Raw genomic sequence first — 18214 nt, 5'->3', positions numbered from 1 at the left:
GGAGTTTGGGGATGATTAATGACTGTATCTAAATGAGGCCAAAACATCCAGATGGGAGTGAAGAGAGAAATTCAGTTAGTCATCTACATGCTCTCTCTATATAATTCCAAAGACCTGGATATTTAACAGTTGAGTGTATGTACTTGTTTAAATAATACGATATATTTCACTGGTATTTTGTGTTGAATGTTCATATGTTGCTATAGTATAAACAACCCCATGAAATAAACACCTGTTATCTTATCACCATCTGCCATCAAATGACATATGTCAAATTTTAATTTTTAGAAAGGTAAAAATTGCAAGCTAAATTGAAAATACAAAATTGCTTTTGTTTGGTCTGAGAATAAGACAATAATGAAAGAATAGTGTAAATTTCTTATACATTTTTGGCTATTTCTTCATTTGTATAAAATGGAAATTAGGAAATGGCTTATCCACCATAGCAAATTTATATGGCTCTGTATTTTAAATTTAGGTATGTGTCTTGCGCCCTGGGCTGTCCATATGAAGGAGGCATCACGACGCAGAAAGTGACAGAAGTAAGATAGACCTCCGGTTTTTTGGTTCATGGTAAAATGCCATATGTTATTTTAAAAAGTGGGCTATTTTACTTGCTATTTATTGCACCTGCACAACAAACAACAAGGAGAACTGTGGAATGGCAGACATGTTTGCTCACTTTAATAGTTTCATGTTAACACTGAAGACCTGTATATTGGCAATAACTGTTCAAAGTTAAATAACACTTGCGTCTGATCATTTGGGTGCACAGTAGATTATAGTTGTTAAGAATTTGCTTATTGAAGTTCATTTTTTACTTCCTGTTCCTGTTTATTAATTGAAAGGAATGAATACAAAATGCTCAGTCTTGGAGGTTCTATTAGACTATCTCAGTAACTCATTTGTAGATGAAGTATATTAATGTTTATGTGTTAAGGTTGTTAATTTTCATAAATTTAGTAATATGGTCCTGAAGCAGTGACGATGACGTTGTTAGAAAATCAAAATTTAGACAGGATAAACTTTCAGTTTGGCTAAAGCCATTCCTATTTTGTACATTCATTTGAACTTTTGAAATATATTGCAGATTTTTCAGAGATATCCCATGGTCTATTATTTAAGCAAGACCTTTACACGCAGAGGCAAGTGTACTATAAAATAATGAAGCTTAAATTTTTTAGTCCTTCACTTGCATAGAACCCTTCCAAAACTCTGTTATTAATTTGTATTCACAATTACACATTCTTTTCTAAAGAACACTTCCAAAATGGTGTAACTTCAGGCTTCACAAAACCTGGATGCAATTCTGTCTGTACACCAAACCCTTTGTTTTTCTGCCTTTTGCCTCCTGCCATCTCTGGATGGACAACACACACCCTCAGGTTCTTCATTATTTGCACCAGAATGCCTGAGGAGTTGCTGAAGAGAATCATGTGAAAGATCGGAAGCATTAGGAATTCAGGACCAGCAACCTTAAATGGGTCTTCTGTGCTATTCTAATACATTATGTGGCCAACTCACTCTCCATCTCTCTGAAGTGACTACTGCAAACTGCGTTCACCCTATTCAAGCCTCTGGTCCTTCCCCTCATTTACTCCCATTTATTCACCTGCATAGAATCCTTCCCATTGACTCTTGAACATGTTCAAACCTCTTCCATCTGAAAACTTCCTTTATTAATTCAGCATCCCCATCCAGTTATTGACTATCTGCCTCCACCTTCCTACATCTAAACTTCTTCACAGGGCTGTCTACAGTGGTGGTGGCCATTTAGTCATGTGTCACTAACTCTTCATCATACTTCAAGACGACTTCTAGACCCTTCACTCCACTGAGATCCTTCTTTATAAGATCACTAATTAGTGCTTGGGTCAGAAATGCAAGATCGTATTCAGTCCTTGTCTTGACTTCTCAGAAGAATTTGGGACTCATGATCCTTCCCTCCTTCCTGACATCCCTGTGTCCCTTGTATTCCCGTGACACCACACTTACAATTTTCCTCCAGTTAGGTTTCTCCTTTGAAGCCTCATTCTCCTCTACCTGGCCATTAAGAAATTCCGGCATTTAATAGGTAGTTGAGGAGAATGAGCATTATGCTTTTTTAACCCCAGTTTCTGTCCAATAATCGTCTTCTGCCTGGACTAGGTAGCCCTTCTGAGTACCCTTAAACCTGTCTTAAATATTGTTATTGCCTTTCTAAAACATAAATCTGATTATATCACGACCTCTCCAAATTCTCTCATGACTTTGTATTGCACTTATGGTAGAGTCCTCAACCAAAATCCCAAGCTTGGTTGGTTTATAAGACTCTGCAGGGTCTGTCCCACGCCTGCTTCACCAGCTTCATGTAGCCCCATTCTCCCCTGGTTTTTGCTTTGTTATGACCCCTGTTCTTTGCATTTGACATTTTTCCTACCTGGTATGCCCTGTGCATTTTATATTTCAGCTGCCTGGAACATATCAGCCTTTGCATTTGATATTCCACCTGGAACATTGTTCTCATACACTTGTTCTCACCCACTTCAACAAGTAAATGCTTACTACATCTCAGGCCCTCCTGCTTGACAGACCTAGGCCAAGTTCCTTCGCCACATGCTCTTAAAATCCTGTTTCTTTGTTTAAAAATTCTTATGTTAGCTGTATTTACACATTCCTGAGTGGAATTGATTAAAGTCTGTCCTTACTTGACCCCCAGCTGCATAACAGCATGAACCATCTCAATATTTGTATCCCCATTATATTCGAGCACTTAGCATGGTGCCTGGCATAAAACAGGCACTGAAGAAATACATAATAAATGAATTAATGAGTGATCACCTGCCAGAATTTGTACAAAGTGATCTCCATATATTCTTATTTCATTTTTACAACCAAACATGTCATTATTAACATCAACATTATTATTGTAATTTTTAAAAATTAATAAGGCTTAGAAAATATGCTAAGTAAGGGTGTTTTGGCATTTGTATTTTACAGAGTAGGGACTGAGGCTTATAAAGGTTACTCTTCTGCCGAGTATCACATGTCTAACATGTGTGGCAGCTATTTAAATCCAAACCTGTCTGTTTGCAGAACCCATGTCTTTGTCAACATACCATGCAGCCCTCATGCAAAGTCACATTGCTCTTTGAATGTAACGTTAGTTATTCAGCTTGAAGGGAACTTGTAATTTACCTTGCACAAGTGCATCCATTTATGAGCCAGAAAAATTAAGCCAGAAATATTGTGATGCTACCAATTACAAAGCTAGTCAGTAACAGAGCTGAAATTGCTATTGATCTTTCTCGACCCCTAATCTAATGCCTTGAGAAAGACTACCTTCAAAGTAAATTTGCAATGCTTCTGTTTGATTAAAGGGTTGAGGAAGCAAGCCCCCTATAATTGGAATGGTAGCTTATGGTTTCATAATTGAACATGTAGATAAATAGTTATGACTCTAAGACAAACTTGAATATTAGAAAAAGATAATTGCAGTGATGTCATTCCAAATTTTATGCAATGCTTAGAATTTAGTGAGCAAGGAAAAGGACCAGAAAGCTGAAATATGTTTCCCATGGATACGTAACTGATCTTGGTTGTGACTTGTACATCTAGGTGATGTTCGCTAAGGAGACCCAGGGTTTGAGTCTGTTCATTTCCATTGTTTTACTAGCTTTTCACCTTTCCCAATAGGTGTCTAAGAGATTGTATGGCATGGGCTGTTATGAGATCTCGCTGGGAGACACAATTGGAGTGGGAACTCCAGGAAGCATGAGAAGAATGTTGGAAAGTGTCATGAAAGAAATCCCATCAAGCGCTCTCGCTGTTCACTGTCATGACACATATGGACAAGCCCTAGCAAATATCCTTACGGCACTTCAGGTATTTGGTATTACTTGTGTCTGTGTGTAAAGGTCTATATCCTTATTTGTAATATAAACACGTTAAGAGCTTTAATGAGATAATATTTATAAATTGCTATGACTACACTGTTTAAACAGTGCCTGCCACGTGGCAAGCACTCAGGAAATATTTGTAAATTGCACATATTTTCTAGGGCAACGATATCTCTTATTAGTGTTAATTTGATTTGATAAAATCCCTGAATTCGCTCTTTTTAAAGTATTAATCCTCTTAGAGCTATGTCTGCTTTTTTCAACTCCCATATGCTCTCAGCCATAAAATTTAATAGACTGAAATATGATGGCATTTTGAGGAGCACAAAGCACAAGGATAGTAGAGTGCACTGTTGCAATCATGTAACTCATGCTCCTCTTGATAATTTGGTGCTCCGTGATGAGAAGATATGGTGCTGAAACATAGAATACTTTGTTTAAGATGTTTTCCTGATGTTGGCAAGCATACTTTTGAAAGAACCCCTGGTTTTTATCAAGTATATTCTGTTAGATGATCAAAACAAAGAGATTTAGAAAGTCGGGGGATGAAGAATTTCTTATTCAGTCCTAGTGATAACTCAGTGATTTTGAATGTATTTAAAAGAATAAATATAAATAGCATTTGAAGGGTATTATTTTCAAACTAATGTTAGTTTCTTAAATGTGGCTAAAATTAGATTCATTTGATGTTCTTAAAACCCAAGATTTTGACAACTAAAGATAAGACTAAATGAAAGCTTTTTGATGCGGTTGAAAATCAATATGTAAAGCTTAGTGTCACAGTCCTAAAGTGTACAGTTGCTTGGCAGAAGTTAAAAAACAATGTGAAGATCAAGCCCCACAAGGGCTTATTCTGATTTTGTAACATATGTGCACAAATCCTTATTTATCCTCTGGAAGCAGGCAAGGAACGTTGTATTGAATTAGAAGAGAAAATGATATCCCATGGACTTTTGGGCGTGGGAATTTTTACAATTTCCCTTCCCTAGGTATTCTAGTTTCTAAAACAATAGAGAACTAGGCATCACTTCGGGATTCTGTGTTCAGCTCCTCTGTAACTTATTAAGTGTTCCTGACCAGCAAGTTCCTAAAAAGGTCTGTTTGTGTGTGTGTCTCTCTCTCTCATTTCTCTATATGGATATATCGTCTATATGGTAACACTTGGACTCATATTTTATTCATGTAGCATATTTTTTATATAATTAATGATAGGTCAGTTCTTTGGGCTACAGGGCGATAGTGCAAAATCTGGGAACCTAGACTTCTGCTTCTGGAAACTGTCTTCCTCTTGAAAATGTCCATGTGCCGAGTATTGTGATACCCCATTGTGATTTTAATGGTTAAGGAAAGCCTATCCATCTGAAGAAGTAATGTTTAAAGTCAGATGTAAGCAATGAGGAGGCACTAACTCCAATAACGTGTGTGTGTATCTGTGTGTTTGTGTGTTTGTGTGCGCACCAGTGTGTGAAACAAATAGTTCAAGCAGATGAAACTAGTTGGGCAAAAGGCCTTGGGAGAGGGGAGGATCATGCCTCAGGAACTGAAGAAGACTAATGTATTCAGAGGAGAAGCTAAGCTTTCTGACATTTGCTGAACGAGTTGAATTGCAAAGTCTCTATTTACAAAGAGGTGAGGACTGAAATCCTGGGGCATTTGCCCATCCTGTAGCAGCCACTCAGGGGATGGGAAACAACCTTGGGGCCCAGTAAAATGGGGAGCATGGATGAGAACCTATATAAGGCTGAAACCCCCAAAATACCACACCCTCAGTCAAAGGGTGAACCCCCCCAATATTCCCCTCACAAAGGGAGAAGGCAAGCACATTCATTTTCAGGGCCTTGAGTATGGGGAGAGGAGAAATCCAGTCTCTGCTTGTATATCATAACCTTTTGTTGACCTTCATGTGGGTTTAGGGTTCCAGTTCACATTGCCTGCAGACTTGGAAAGACCCAAGTGGATAAATTATTTTCAAATGGTTGTGGGTTAGTAGCACCTACAGGTGCCAGGAAGAATATAAATCTTTTCTGATGGAAGACATCTTCAACTTAAACTGAGCTATTTAGGGTGTGTGTCTGTGTGTTGTGTGTCAGGGGAGGGGTGGATAGTCTGCTCTTCAGCAGCTCGGTGGTAGTTAGTAGGAAGTGGGTCTACAAGCATCTGCCACTGTGTCTTCTGTTCTTTGACTGTGTGCGCAAGCTCTAGGTATATGTGGGAGGCAAGAAGGCAGGAGGGAAGTTAGGGACCTGGGAAAGCAAGAGTGTTTTTCCAGGTCAGTGTTCCGTGGCCCCAGAGCTTAAGATGTAGCTTAAGTGTGAATGGGTGGAGAAGAGGGTAACAGTGGCTTGTATAAAAAGCAACCTGACGGGAAACCTGAGGGGCTAGTTAACATGAATGATTGAGGAAATAGTTAAAAAGCAGAGACCTGCTGAGGAAGCTAAAAGTTGGAGGGGTAGAGTTTTTTGTGTTTTCTGCTGTTAACTTTGGTATAGTTTGATGAGTCAGTGACAGCATAAGAAAGAAATATACTACTGCTACTCTCTTTGGAACTGAATGTGGCTGAGACAACCTTTAAATGTTTGGAACTTTTATGTTCCTAAAGATAGCCGAATGTGGTCCTGGAGCGTCACTGCAAACACACCTTGGTACTGCTCCCAGGCAGCACCTAGTAAGGTGGTGTCCTCGAGTCCTCTTTTCCTTTTGTCATCTCACGTCTTCTCCTTAATGATAGCAACAACAACAAAATGAGCAAGTTTACCTTTAGTGGAGGAGAAAAAATGTCTTGGAAAAAACTGCCAGGGCTTAAATGGAAGAGAAGTCAGAGAAAGTCTCGCTTCATTATGAGCAGGGTAACCTTGGCTTCAGGAAGCAGTGGACGTACCTCAGTTTTCGAAATGGTATCTTTGAAGTGGCTTCTAGTAAAATTGGTGATGGCTGTGGAGTGGATAGCATTTGCTTTCATTTAGGGGTTGAGACATAGTTTACAGTGCTGCAAACTGGAGGTTAATATTAAGACAAGGAGACGTGGAATAGTGGAAACTTGGCCACAGAGGTAGAAAAGAAAGGAGAGTTATAAATGGACCATCCCCCCAGTCTGGAAAGCACACAGTAACTGTGTAGTAGACAGATCTTTCTTGGGTTCCCAGGTTTTATTGTATTTTTTTTTATTACTTAAACATATGACTTATAGGACTGTAGATGGTTGTATGGGAGTCAAGAACTCATAATCATCACATATTATTTAATATAGAGAAATAATTCTGAGACTATAGATTTAAGTGCAGGATATTTATAACCACTCAAAACCGAAAGAGCAAGAAAATGAGGTGATAAAATGTACAGCATTTTAATAATGGAAGAAACGTACACGGCCCAATATACTTGTCTTAATTTTCTGTGTAAAAATTGAGACTCACCCTCCTGCGTAATCCCAAGTACCTGAGTAAAGCACCAGTGAACAAACTGTTTAGCCTACTGAATACCAAACAATTGCACAGTCTCTGTTTTTCTCCACTCAAGTGATTTGAGTCTTCATAATTGGGTAAAAACAGAATGAAACAAATGAGATCCAATACCTCAAATACAGTATCCCGTTAATTGGTAGCATACAGACAAAGCACAATAGGCAATATTTGGCTTTCTCCTAAAGAAAGAAGACGTGCCTTTTTACTTTTAAACTTAATAGACTCTTAGCTAACGTGCCCTTCCTCATAATGTTTTTCGTATATTTATTGTTCTCCTTTAGAAAAAGCAAATTATTTACCTAATTTTTACATCAAAGCATTCATTTCTTTCTTTTTTTTTTTTTGAGGAAGATTAGCCATGAGCTAACTGCTGCCAGTCCTCCTCTTTTTGCTGAGGAAGACTGGCCCAAAGCTCACATCCGTGCCCATCTCCCTCTATTTTATATATGGGATGCCTGCCACAGCATGGTTTGCCAAGCGGTGCCGTGTCTGCACCTGGGATCTGAACCAGCGAACCCCGGGCCCCTGCAGCGGAATGTGTGCACTTAACCGCTGTGCCACTGGGCCGGCCCCTCGAGGAGAATTTTAAAAATTCTAATCACTAGCCACATGAGTCTCTCTGTTCTCAGGTCTGTATTGTAGAATGCATACCATGATGTCTGCCTCCTCAAATTACACCAAATTGAGATGAGATGCAATTTCTAGAATGATTTCTGTGGCAACAGTACATTTGGTTAATACCTACTATTATTACACCAATTACAATTAAAACTACTACTAATAACAATGATACTAACTCTTATTACTCTTTCTGTGAGTAGAGCCAGTAAAGCATTGTGTTACAAATGTGTTTTGTAAATACAAGCATTAGATATTGTTCATTTCATCATCATCTGTTAAAGAGCTAAACAGAAATCAATGAGCAAGAAAGAAAACAAAAAGTTGAAAACCGGGTGTTCCTACAGAGGTTTTAGAAAATGCAGCATAAATTTATTCAACAGATATTTGTTTTATCAGACACTGATGTAGCTGTCAGATTCACATGTTAAAGGCTCTGAGCAGTACTGCTCTGAAGAAAACTGTTTTAGTTTAACTCAGTATTTCTAAAAGCTTTTTGATCATGAAATAGGTTTTTTTTTTTTTTTTTTGCTACACAATTAGCTTTCTACAGCATGGCATCCTGTTGGAAAATATTCTCATAGGAAGGTGGGGTAATGTGTAAGTTATCATTAAAAAATAAATAGGTAGATAAAAGAGGACAAGAAGTCCAGCAGAAATTACCACCATCCACTTCTCGTGTGTACACACAGGGCTCCTGAGCCATAAAAGTCAGTGAGAAAAAGATGAACCAAGGCCCTTCTATATATTTTTTTCAAGTTGTTCAATTGCCTACATCAGTGATGAAAAATGAATAAACATTTGAATAATTTTGTTTTCTTTATGTCCAACGTCTTTTAATTAATATAAACTTCTCTCTGGTTTTGGCAATAGGTGACCAATTAGTTTTTATTTTCAGAGATAACGTAATTTTTATCTATTTCTACATATCCACAGCTATTTAAAGGGTAGTTGAGAAAAGCTGCTTCTGAGCTTGATGGCTTTAAAGTGGTATTCAATTAATCAACGTTGAGAAATAATACATGAAATTCTTCTGTAATTTGCTAAAAATGAAAGTATTTAATCTTTCTATAGTAGATTACGCTTAGATCATAAACTTGAAGCTCACCAAGAAAGAAAACATGTCCAGAACTTCTCTGCAAGTCATCCCTGCTCATCAAATAAGTAAATGTTATAAAAATTGAAAATCAGGGTTTTTCTACTTAAAGTCTGATTAGGCAGAAAAGTAAAGAAGAAAGGACACAGAATTCATCAGCAGAAGCTTTTGTCTGTCTTTGTAATCATGGTTTCACTTTTTTTTTTTTTATCCTTGTTTCCCCTTATATCAGCTCCTTTAATTTACATTTGATTGACGTTCCAGGAGCAAGGAGGAGGCGTGAGGAATAACGGTTATACCTTGTGATCTCCGTTCCACAAGTCACAGCTCATAGGATCCAGGAGCATCCCTAACACATGATAGATAATTAGACTCTCTCTCTTGGGACCCAGAGGCTGAGTCAGAGGTGGAGCTCTGGGGAGCAAGTGTGTCCAGAGCAGCAGAGTCAGGGGCTGTGCCGCTGAGAGAGAAGATGGAGAGAGAGCTGCCTGATGACTTTTCCCTCCCCACGAGGCTAAGTGTTGTGCTTTCTGCTTCATTTTATGGAAATTCTCCACTGTCCTCTCAATGTGCGTTTTTCTTTTTCACTTAAGACTTACAAACAACGTTATGCTAAGACATTGACCTTTCTATTATCTACAAAATGTGATATTGGGAAAGTCTCATATTTTTCTAGATTCCCGTTTCCTCATATGCAAAGTCTGTTACACTAGAAGATAAATCAAAGTATGTGTTCATATGTCTTTTATGAAATTTTCTTCATCCGTTCAAAGCATAGTTAATCAAAATATCTTGTTTGCTCTTCTTAGCAATTTTGACTTTATTAGTGTGACCATATTAATCTGAAAATTAGATTAATGGCTGTCTCTTTGTCTTTCCCTCTGATTGCACCAAAACAGCAATCCAGGGCTGAAGCTGTTATTTCATTTTCTTTGTGTATAACAATATAATTTTTGAATAATGAAGACAGACCTATCCTAGTAAATTTTTACCTTTTTTTTTGGCGAGGAAGATTGGCCCTGAGCTAACATCTGTTGCCAATCTTCCTCTTTTTGCTAGAGGAAGATTGTTGCTGAGCGGACATCTGTGTTCATCTTCCTTTGTTTTGTATGTGGAATGCTGCCACAGCGTGGCTTGATGAGTGGTGTGTAGGACCACACCCATAATCCGAACTCACCAACCCTAGGCTGCCTAAGAGGAGTACGTGGACTTAACCACTACACCACCAGCCTGGCCTCAATTTTTACCTTTTTAAAAAAAACAACCATTTTTAATTTTAAATGAATCCTTGTTGCTATCATCACCTTCAAGAAAAAAATAACATCTGTTCATGCAATTATTTTCTTCTCAATCTCGTCTTTCTTCTCTTTAGGACTTAACTTTGGCTTTTATGTTATTGGTGGGGATGGAGCCAGGATATGATATGATTCTTCCCTTGGCCTAAGAGGTGGAAATTGCAAAACTCACTATCTTTTTGAGCGTTTCTCATCCATTCTGCAAATGTCTCATCTTATTGTTTTAATCTTGTTTTTAATATCTTGTTTTCAACCAAGTACTTGTCCTATCTCTCTCAGCACATGTGGCTTTAATGTGGAAAGCTTGTTGTTTTGCTCTATTGTTTGTATAAAGACACATTAAGCTTTTCATTTTCTAATTTCCTTTCTCAATTTTTTCTCTGTATAAAATGCATATTTACAAGGATGCTTTATGCACATACTCTCTTGCCTTGAATGTAATGTGACAAAGACCTTTTCTTTTTTGAATATTGGTTTGAAATTGGTCAATTTGTTATTGAACAAGAAGTATTATTCTCATGACTGTTTTTTGGCTTACTCTAACATAACCAGTTAATGGTTATGTGCCCAGCACTAAAAACTAAAACAAGTACACACATGAATACACACACACACACACACAAAATTGGAGCCACTGATAACTGTAATAGTCAAAAGTCAAGAATCCTTTGGCTTTATTGTTCGAGTGACTTTCTCATATGTTGCTGAATGTTTCTAGTTCTGGATTTGAATGAGGCAGACATAGTATATGCTATTAGATCATACTGGCTCATTTTTATTAAATTACTTCTCACTTTAGAACACCGAACTTATTTAAAAGTACCAGTAAAGGTTAGCTTCAAGACTGAAAACAGTGGAGAATGAGGAACTCAGTAAGTGCAAGTCAAACGTGGAACCCAATCTGGAAGCTACAAAGCTTTTTTTTTTGTTCCATTTATTGATAAATCTCTTCAATATAGAGCAGAATATAAAATGGAAATTATATCTATCAATTCTGACCATGAAGAATTATCTTATGAATTATTTAAAACTATTTAACCAAAAAATATTTATTGGCTACCTTCTGTGTGATAGCCTCTGCTATGGGGTATAAATCACAAGAAAGAAGCAGGGTAAAACACCATCAGTTGGCTCAATAACTTTTTCATCTATCAAATAAAATGTGGAAATCATGTCAAACTTCTTAGGCATTTAGTCAAGTTAAATTCAAAAAATTGTATATAAAATTTATAAAATTGATTTAAATTTTTAAAAACCTATATGAGTTGTAATAACTGTAAGAATCAGATTATGATTATATATTTCTACTAAAGGCTTCAAATTAAGTAAAACTTTTTGGAATAATGGTGCCTTTTTCCCTCATTTTATTGAGATATGATTGAAATACGTCACTATATAAGTTTAAGGTGTATAGCATAATGGTTTTGCTTACATATATTGTGAAATGATTACTGCAGTAAGTTTAGTTAGTATCCGTCATCTTATATAGACATAATAAAAAGAAAAAGCAAAAAAAGAAAGCAACATTTTTCCTTGAGATGAGAACTCTTAGGATTTACTCTCTTAACAACTTTCATATATATCATACAATAGTGGTAACTATAGTCCTCATGTTGTACGTTACAGCCCGAGTACTTATTGATCTTAAAACTAGAAATCTGTACCATTTGATCACTTTCCTCTAATTCCTCCTGCCCTGACACCGTACCTCTGGTAACCACAAAACTGCTCTCTTTTTCTATGAGTTTAGTCTTTTGGTTTTTTTTAGATTCCGCATACAAGTGAGATCATACAGTATTTGTATTTCCTGTCACTTAACCTAATGCCCCTCAAGGTCCATCCACAGTGTCGCAAGCAGCAGGATTTCGTCATTATTTATGGCTGAAAAATATTCCATGGTATATATACCACAGCTTCTTTATCCATTCATCCATCAGTGGGCGCTTAGCTTGCTTCCATGTCTTGGCTTTTGTAAATAATGCTGTAGTGAACATGGAAGTGCAGATAGCTTTTGTGTGTGTGTGTATGTGTGTGTGAGGAAGATTGGCCCTGAGCTAACATCTGTGCCAATCTTGTTTACATTTAACATAATTATTCACAGGTAAGAACTTACTATTGCCACTTCCTCAATTGTTTCCTGGGTTTTGTAGATCCATTGTTTCTTATCCTGCTGTCTTTTTTGTGTGTTTTGATGTTTTTTGGTATCAGCATACTTTGAATTCATTATCACGATCTTTATATAATTTCTACAGATGTTTCCCTGTGGTTACCATGAGGCGTACATAAAATATCTTAAAATTGTAGCTCCCTATTTTAAACCAGTAACAACTTCAGTAGAATTCCTATGTTTTGCTTTTACTTCTCCTCCCCCTCACATTTTAGGTTATTGATGTTAGATATTTTTTATATTTTGTAACTAATAACAGAATCTTATAGTTGTGGATGTTTTTACGGTTTGCATTTTAACCTTTAATCTAGAGTTGAAAGTGAATTACGTACCACCATCACCATATTACAGAATCTAGCTTTGATTATATATTTACCGTTACCAGTGAGATTTATACTATCTTTTTGTGTTTTTATGATGCTAATTAGTGTCCTTTTACTTACACTCAAAGTCCCTTTAGCATTTCTTGTACCTTTGGTCTCGTGGCAGTAAACTCCCTCAGCTTTTATTTGCTGGGGAAATTCTTTCTCTCCTTCATTTCTGATGGACAGCTTCACTGGGTGTAGAATTCTTGGTTAACAGTTTTTTTCTTTCAATATTTCATATGTATCATTTCATTCTCTCCTGGCCTGAAAATTTTCTGTTGATAAAGTTTTACAATCGTTCCTGTTCTGTTATTTTCTTTGTTCTCTTGCTGCTTTTAAATTTCTGTTTTTGACTTTTGACAATTTAATTGTAGTGTGTCTCCATGTAGCCCTCTTAATGTTCATTCAATCTATTTGGGGTCCTTTGGTCCTCGTGGGTCTGGATGTCCATTTCTCTCCCCAAGTTTGTAAATTTTTCAGCTGTTATTACTTTAAATGTATTTTCTATCATTTTCTCTTTCTCTTCTTCCGCTATTCCCATAATGTGAATATTATTTCTTTACATTGTGTCTCATAGTTTCATAGGCTTTCTTCACTCTTTTTCATGCTTTTTTCTTCTGCCTCTCTGATTGGATAATTCCAATGTCCTCTCTTTCAGGTCATAGATTCTTGCTTCTGCATATTGGGATCTGTTTTGGAAGCTCTCTATTGAATTCTTCATTCATTGTACTTTTTGACTCTAGTATTTCTGTCTTATTTTTTTTTCCATTGGTTTCTATTTCTTTGTTGAACTTCTCATTTTGTTCATGCATTTTTTCCCTAAATTTGTTTAGTTGTCTGTGTGTTTTTATAGTTCATTAAAGTTAAGAGGATTATTCTGATTTTTTTTGTCTGGCAGTTCATATGTCTCCATTTCTTCAGGGTCACTTTTTGGAGCTTTTTAGTTTCCTTTGGTGGTGTCATATGCACTTGATTTTTCAAGATCCTCACTTCCTTACATTGATGTCTGTGCATTTGAGTGAGCTGACTCCTCTTCTAGACTTTTACAGGTTTACTTTGGCAGAGACCCTTCTTCACCAGTGAGCTCAGTTTGGGTTTCTGGGGGTGTCTTCTGGTAATGTTCTTGGACAGATGAGGCCTGCTATTAGAATCTATTATGGAGTCAGGCACCTGTTCAAGCTCTGCAGTCAGGGGTAGGAGTATGTGCTTCTGCCTGAGAAATTTGATAGGAGTGCTGGCTTGGTTCCCTGCCCAAGTGAGGCTGTAAGATGGGCTCCAGAGTTCTCTGGTCAGCCTTACTAGATGGTTGCGACTGGGTTCTATACTCGCCTTCCCTGTCCTGGCAGGGCAGCAGGACAAGACCCTGGGCCTCTATGGCTTGTTATTTGGGGACCCAAATCAGACAAGAGTTATATGAATTCCCTGGTCAGGTGAGGCCTCTGGTTTTGCTCTGCTGTCAGAGAAAGCCACAGGCTGTGCTCTCTATTCAAGTGCCACTGTAAGCGGGGCTATTGGATGGGCTACACAGCTTTCTGTGTGCTCTGCTTAGGTTCCCTGGTTGGGCAGGCTGAAGGCTGTATTCAACATAGAGTAGGCTAAGAATTGTTCCCCATCCTGGGCATAGCAGAAGAAGCAGCTCTAAAGCCAGTAAGGCTCTTTGGGATGCGAGTCGGTTTGAGTAAAGACCATAAACAATTTTCATGGCTGAACAGGGCCATTGCATTTGCTCTGCAGACTATCAGCTGTGCCCACCCACCTCTTGGCTCAAGCATTTTCAGTTTATGCAGCTTCCTGGTGTTCTCACCAGCCCTTCTAGTCACATAGGCTTTCTAGTTGGGAGAGGCTGGAAGCTACCCTCAGACAGGGAAGTTCCCCTGTCTGGGTGTAGCAGGGGAACCACCTCCCTACCCCCAACCCCTGGTACAGGCTTTGCTCTCTGGGCAGTTAGCTCTGTCCACTTACCTCTCTGCTTGAGCTTTGCTAGGTTATACAGCTTCCAGGTATTCTTGCCAACCCTTCTAGTCAGATGGGTCCAGGGGTCATTCTCTACAATTGGTGGGGCTGTAACTTAGTCCCCTGGCATGGGCAAATCAGGCACTAGTGCTGTCAAAACTCCTTGTTTAATGACCCAAATCAGGCAGACCTGCACGCTGCCAAGTTCCATGGTCAGAGTGTACCATCAATTTGGTTCTGCAGGTGAGGACAGCCACTACTGGGGACTACTACTTGGCCCTGCAGGTGTGAACTGGGTCTGCCGAGATCTGAGTGCTGGTTGTTGCAAGCCCCTCCCCCTTTCTCTGTCACAGTCAGATTCCCAGTGGTCGAAGCCTGCAGATTCTCAGTGCAATTCCCCTGGGGCAAAACCGGAGTAGGAGCTATTATGAAGCAACCCACAACACTGAGGGGGCCGGTGGGGGGGGGGGGGAACGCTGCATGTCTCCCCTGGGCTTTCTTTTCCCACTGAATGAACCATAGGCTCAGGGGAGTCCTCTCCGTGTGGTGCTGTGCCTGCCTAGCAGAGGGGCAATGCAGTCAGTGTAGCCATTCCTCTTATCCTTCTCATGCAGTTCCTCTTCCTCTGTGTGGCGTGGGGGAGTGCTTCAGCCTCTTTCCCATGTCCTGGGATTCTCTCAGTGATGTCTTATCCATGAATAGCTATTAGTTTTTGTTCTTGTGAGGGGGAGTTAAGTCAGAAATGACCTATGTTGCCATCTTGGGGATGTCACTTCTCCTATTGGTTGGTTTTTAGTGGTTAAAAAATTATGGTAATTTGTAAATATTTGGAGAATATAGAAAAGCACAGAGAAAAATTAAAGTCATGCATTGCTTAGCAATGAGGATACATTCTGAGAAATGTGTCATCAGGCGATTTTGTCATTGTGCAAACACCATAGAGTGTACTTACACAAACCTAGATGGTATAGCCTAATACACACCTAGGCTATATGGTACTAATCTTATGGGACCATATACATATAATCTTCTATATATGTTGTTGACTGAAATGTCGTTGTGTGTGCATAACTATACTTATAGTCCCACCACACAGCTTACATTACTACTAGTTATTAAAATACGTCATTCTCGTATATATAAAGATATATCTATCTAGATATCAAGACTATATATACATATATATAATGAATGTTTTTGATAGTGTATTAAGCTAAAATTTGAATTGACTTCACAATGAATTACATGTGGAGCATAAGGGAAGGATAGGAATCATAGATGCACCAAAGTCTTTACCTGCACAACCAGGAGAAAGAATTGCCATTAACTGAGATGGGAAAGGCTATGAGTGGATAACATTCGGGGGTGAAGATCAGGATTTCAGTTTGAGGCATGTTGTTTTTGAGAAATCTACTAAACATCTAGATGGAGATGTTGAGTAGGCAGTTGGATATATAATAATTGGCTTTTGGTAAGGAGTCTTTGCTAAAGATATAAATTTAGAAGAAATCAGCATATAGATAGTATTTAAATCCAAGGGAATGCGTGAGATGGTGGGTAGAGAAGAAAAGAGGACCAAGAGTGGAGCGTCAAAACATTACATCATTAAGAGATCAGAGAGAAGAGGGATATCGAGGAGACTGAGAAATAGTGACTCATAAGGTTGGAGAAAATCAAGACAGTTTTGAGTCCTAAACTCTAAAGGAAGAAGTATATCAAGGAAGCAGAGGAGATCAATGTGTTAAATGCTGGGTAAAGTAAGATGAGAACTAAGGATTGACAATATTGTCTTCTCTTTATGGCTTCTGCCTTTGGAATTTTGCTTAGAGGCACCTTCAATACTCCAAAATTATATACATGATTACCTATCTTTTCTCTGGCTTCATTTCTGACAATTAAATCTTTAATCCAAGTGTGCTATATTTTTATTCATGCTGCAAGATAGGAATCTATTTTTTATATAAACACATTACTATCCATTCATCACATAACCCATATTTTCCTCACCAGTACAAAAATGTTCAGCTATGACACATACTATGTTTTTATGTTATTGAGTCTATCTCTAGAGTTTCTATTCTACAATAACATTAGCTGGCATTTATTGAATTTTTAAATCGTGTTTTACCTGAATAATCTTATTTTGTCCTCACAACAATGCTATGAAGTAATTTTTTATAACTTTTTTTTTCGTAAGGCAACTGTGGCTTACCAAGTTTAGGTCAGTATCCAAAGCCCCCTGCTTGAAAGGGGATAGAAGCAGGATGCCAACCCACTTTATCTTGGCTCTTCCTGTCCCTTTGGTCTATTTGTTTTTCATAAGTGCCATACTTTTAATTAACATGGCTTTATTAGATTTTAAATTTGATATGGCATGACCCCTTTCTTTAGTCTTTCTATCAAGCCCTTCTTAATTATATCTATACATTTCTTTTGTCTGATTGAATTTTAACTAAATTTGACCAAAATCTCATAACCAAAATATCCGTTACATTAAGTACATAGATTAATTTAGAGAGGATTGACTTAAGAATATTATCTCCCTGTCTAAGAAACTGCCATGTTTTTCCAATTATTCAGGTTGTTGTTTGTATAAAAATGAAATATCATTATTTTCCTTCTATAAAGGCCTACAAATTTAGACTTCTTCCCTGGTTGAGAATCACTGTAATATGTGCTTGTTTGTCTTCCTGATTTTGAATTTCTCCTTCCTTGTGTTCTATCAATCTCTCTTCCTCCCTTCATTCAGAAACTGTAAGTCTCCCCAAGGCTCATTTTCTCATTAATCAGGAATATTTCTTAGAACATTCTTCTATTTAGTTGTGCTTAAAACATTTAAATTTATTTATATTAAATGTATGAATATCTTGACCTATTTGTTGGGGAAAGACTTTCCTTGCAGGATATGGAAAATATGTTTTGACACCAATTTCCTAAGATAACAAAGTTGAGGTTTGAAGAGGATGCTTTGAGAATTGTATTCTTTTTACTTTGATCTCATAGTAACTACAGATAACTAAATAAAGCTCACATTTCTTAGTAAAATGTTTTCAGTTCAGTAAACATTCTTAAAGGAAACTTGCTTCACTAACCAAAACCCACTGTTTTCATTGAAGGGCCAAATTAAAAGAATACTGTTTCTATTTTGTAAAGAAAGAAAATCTTATTTTTCTACATAGAACATTTTGGAACACTTCCCCTTGAAAATATACAAGACTTTATAGATAACAGACCTTAGAGTGAAAAATATTAGTACCCACATCAGCAGAAAGAAGGCCAAGAGAGTTATCCACAGCCAAGTCTACTAAAAAACAAAATAAAATGTTGAAAAGAAGAGGGACTCATTTTGATTGCTAAGACAGAACTTCAATAAAGAGGTGA

At 37.6% G+C, this 18214-nt stretch overlaps 1 protein-coding gene across 5 annotated transcripts in view; it reads left to right on the top strand.

The window, feature by feature from the left end:
* Positions 1-18214, top strand: part of HMGCLL1 (3-hydroxy-3-methylglutaryl-CoA lyase like 1) — a 144730-nt gene that overhangs the window by 69852 nt on the left and 56664 nt on the right. For 4 of the 5 annotated variants that reach the window (XM_070584808.1, XM_070584806.1, XM_070584807.1 and 1 more), the window contains exons 6-7: positions 479-542; positions 3676-3864. In XM_070584808.1, the coding sequence (XP_070440909.1) occupies positions 479-542; positions 3676-3864 (253 nt within the window). Of the gene's footprint in view, positions 1-478; positions 543-3675; positions 3865-9317; positions 11869-18214 lie in introns of those variants that run through there. The other variant, XM_070584810.1, reaches the window with a different exon arrangement.

Source organism: Equus przewalskii, chromosome 19 (assembly GCF_037783145.1).
Source record: "Equus przewalskii isolate Varuska chromosome 19, EquPr2, whole genome shotgun sequence".
Lineage (NCBI taxonomy): Eukaryota > Metazoa > Chordata > Mammalia > Perissodactyla > Equidae > Equus > Equus przewalskii.
This window is presented reverse-complemented; position numbering and strand designations above follow the sequence as displayed.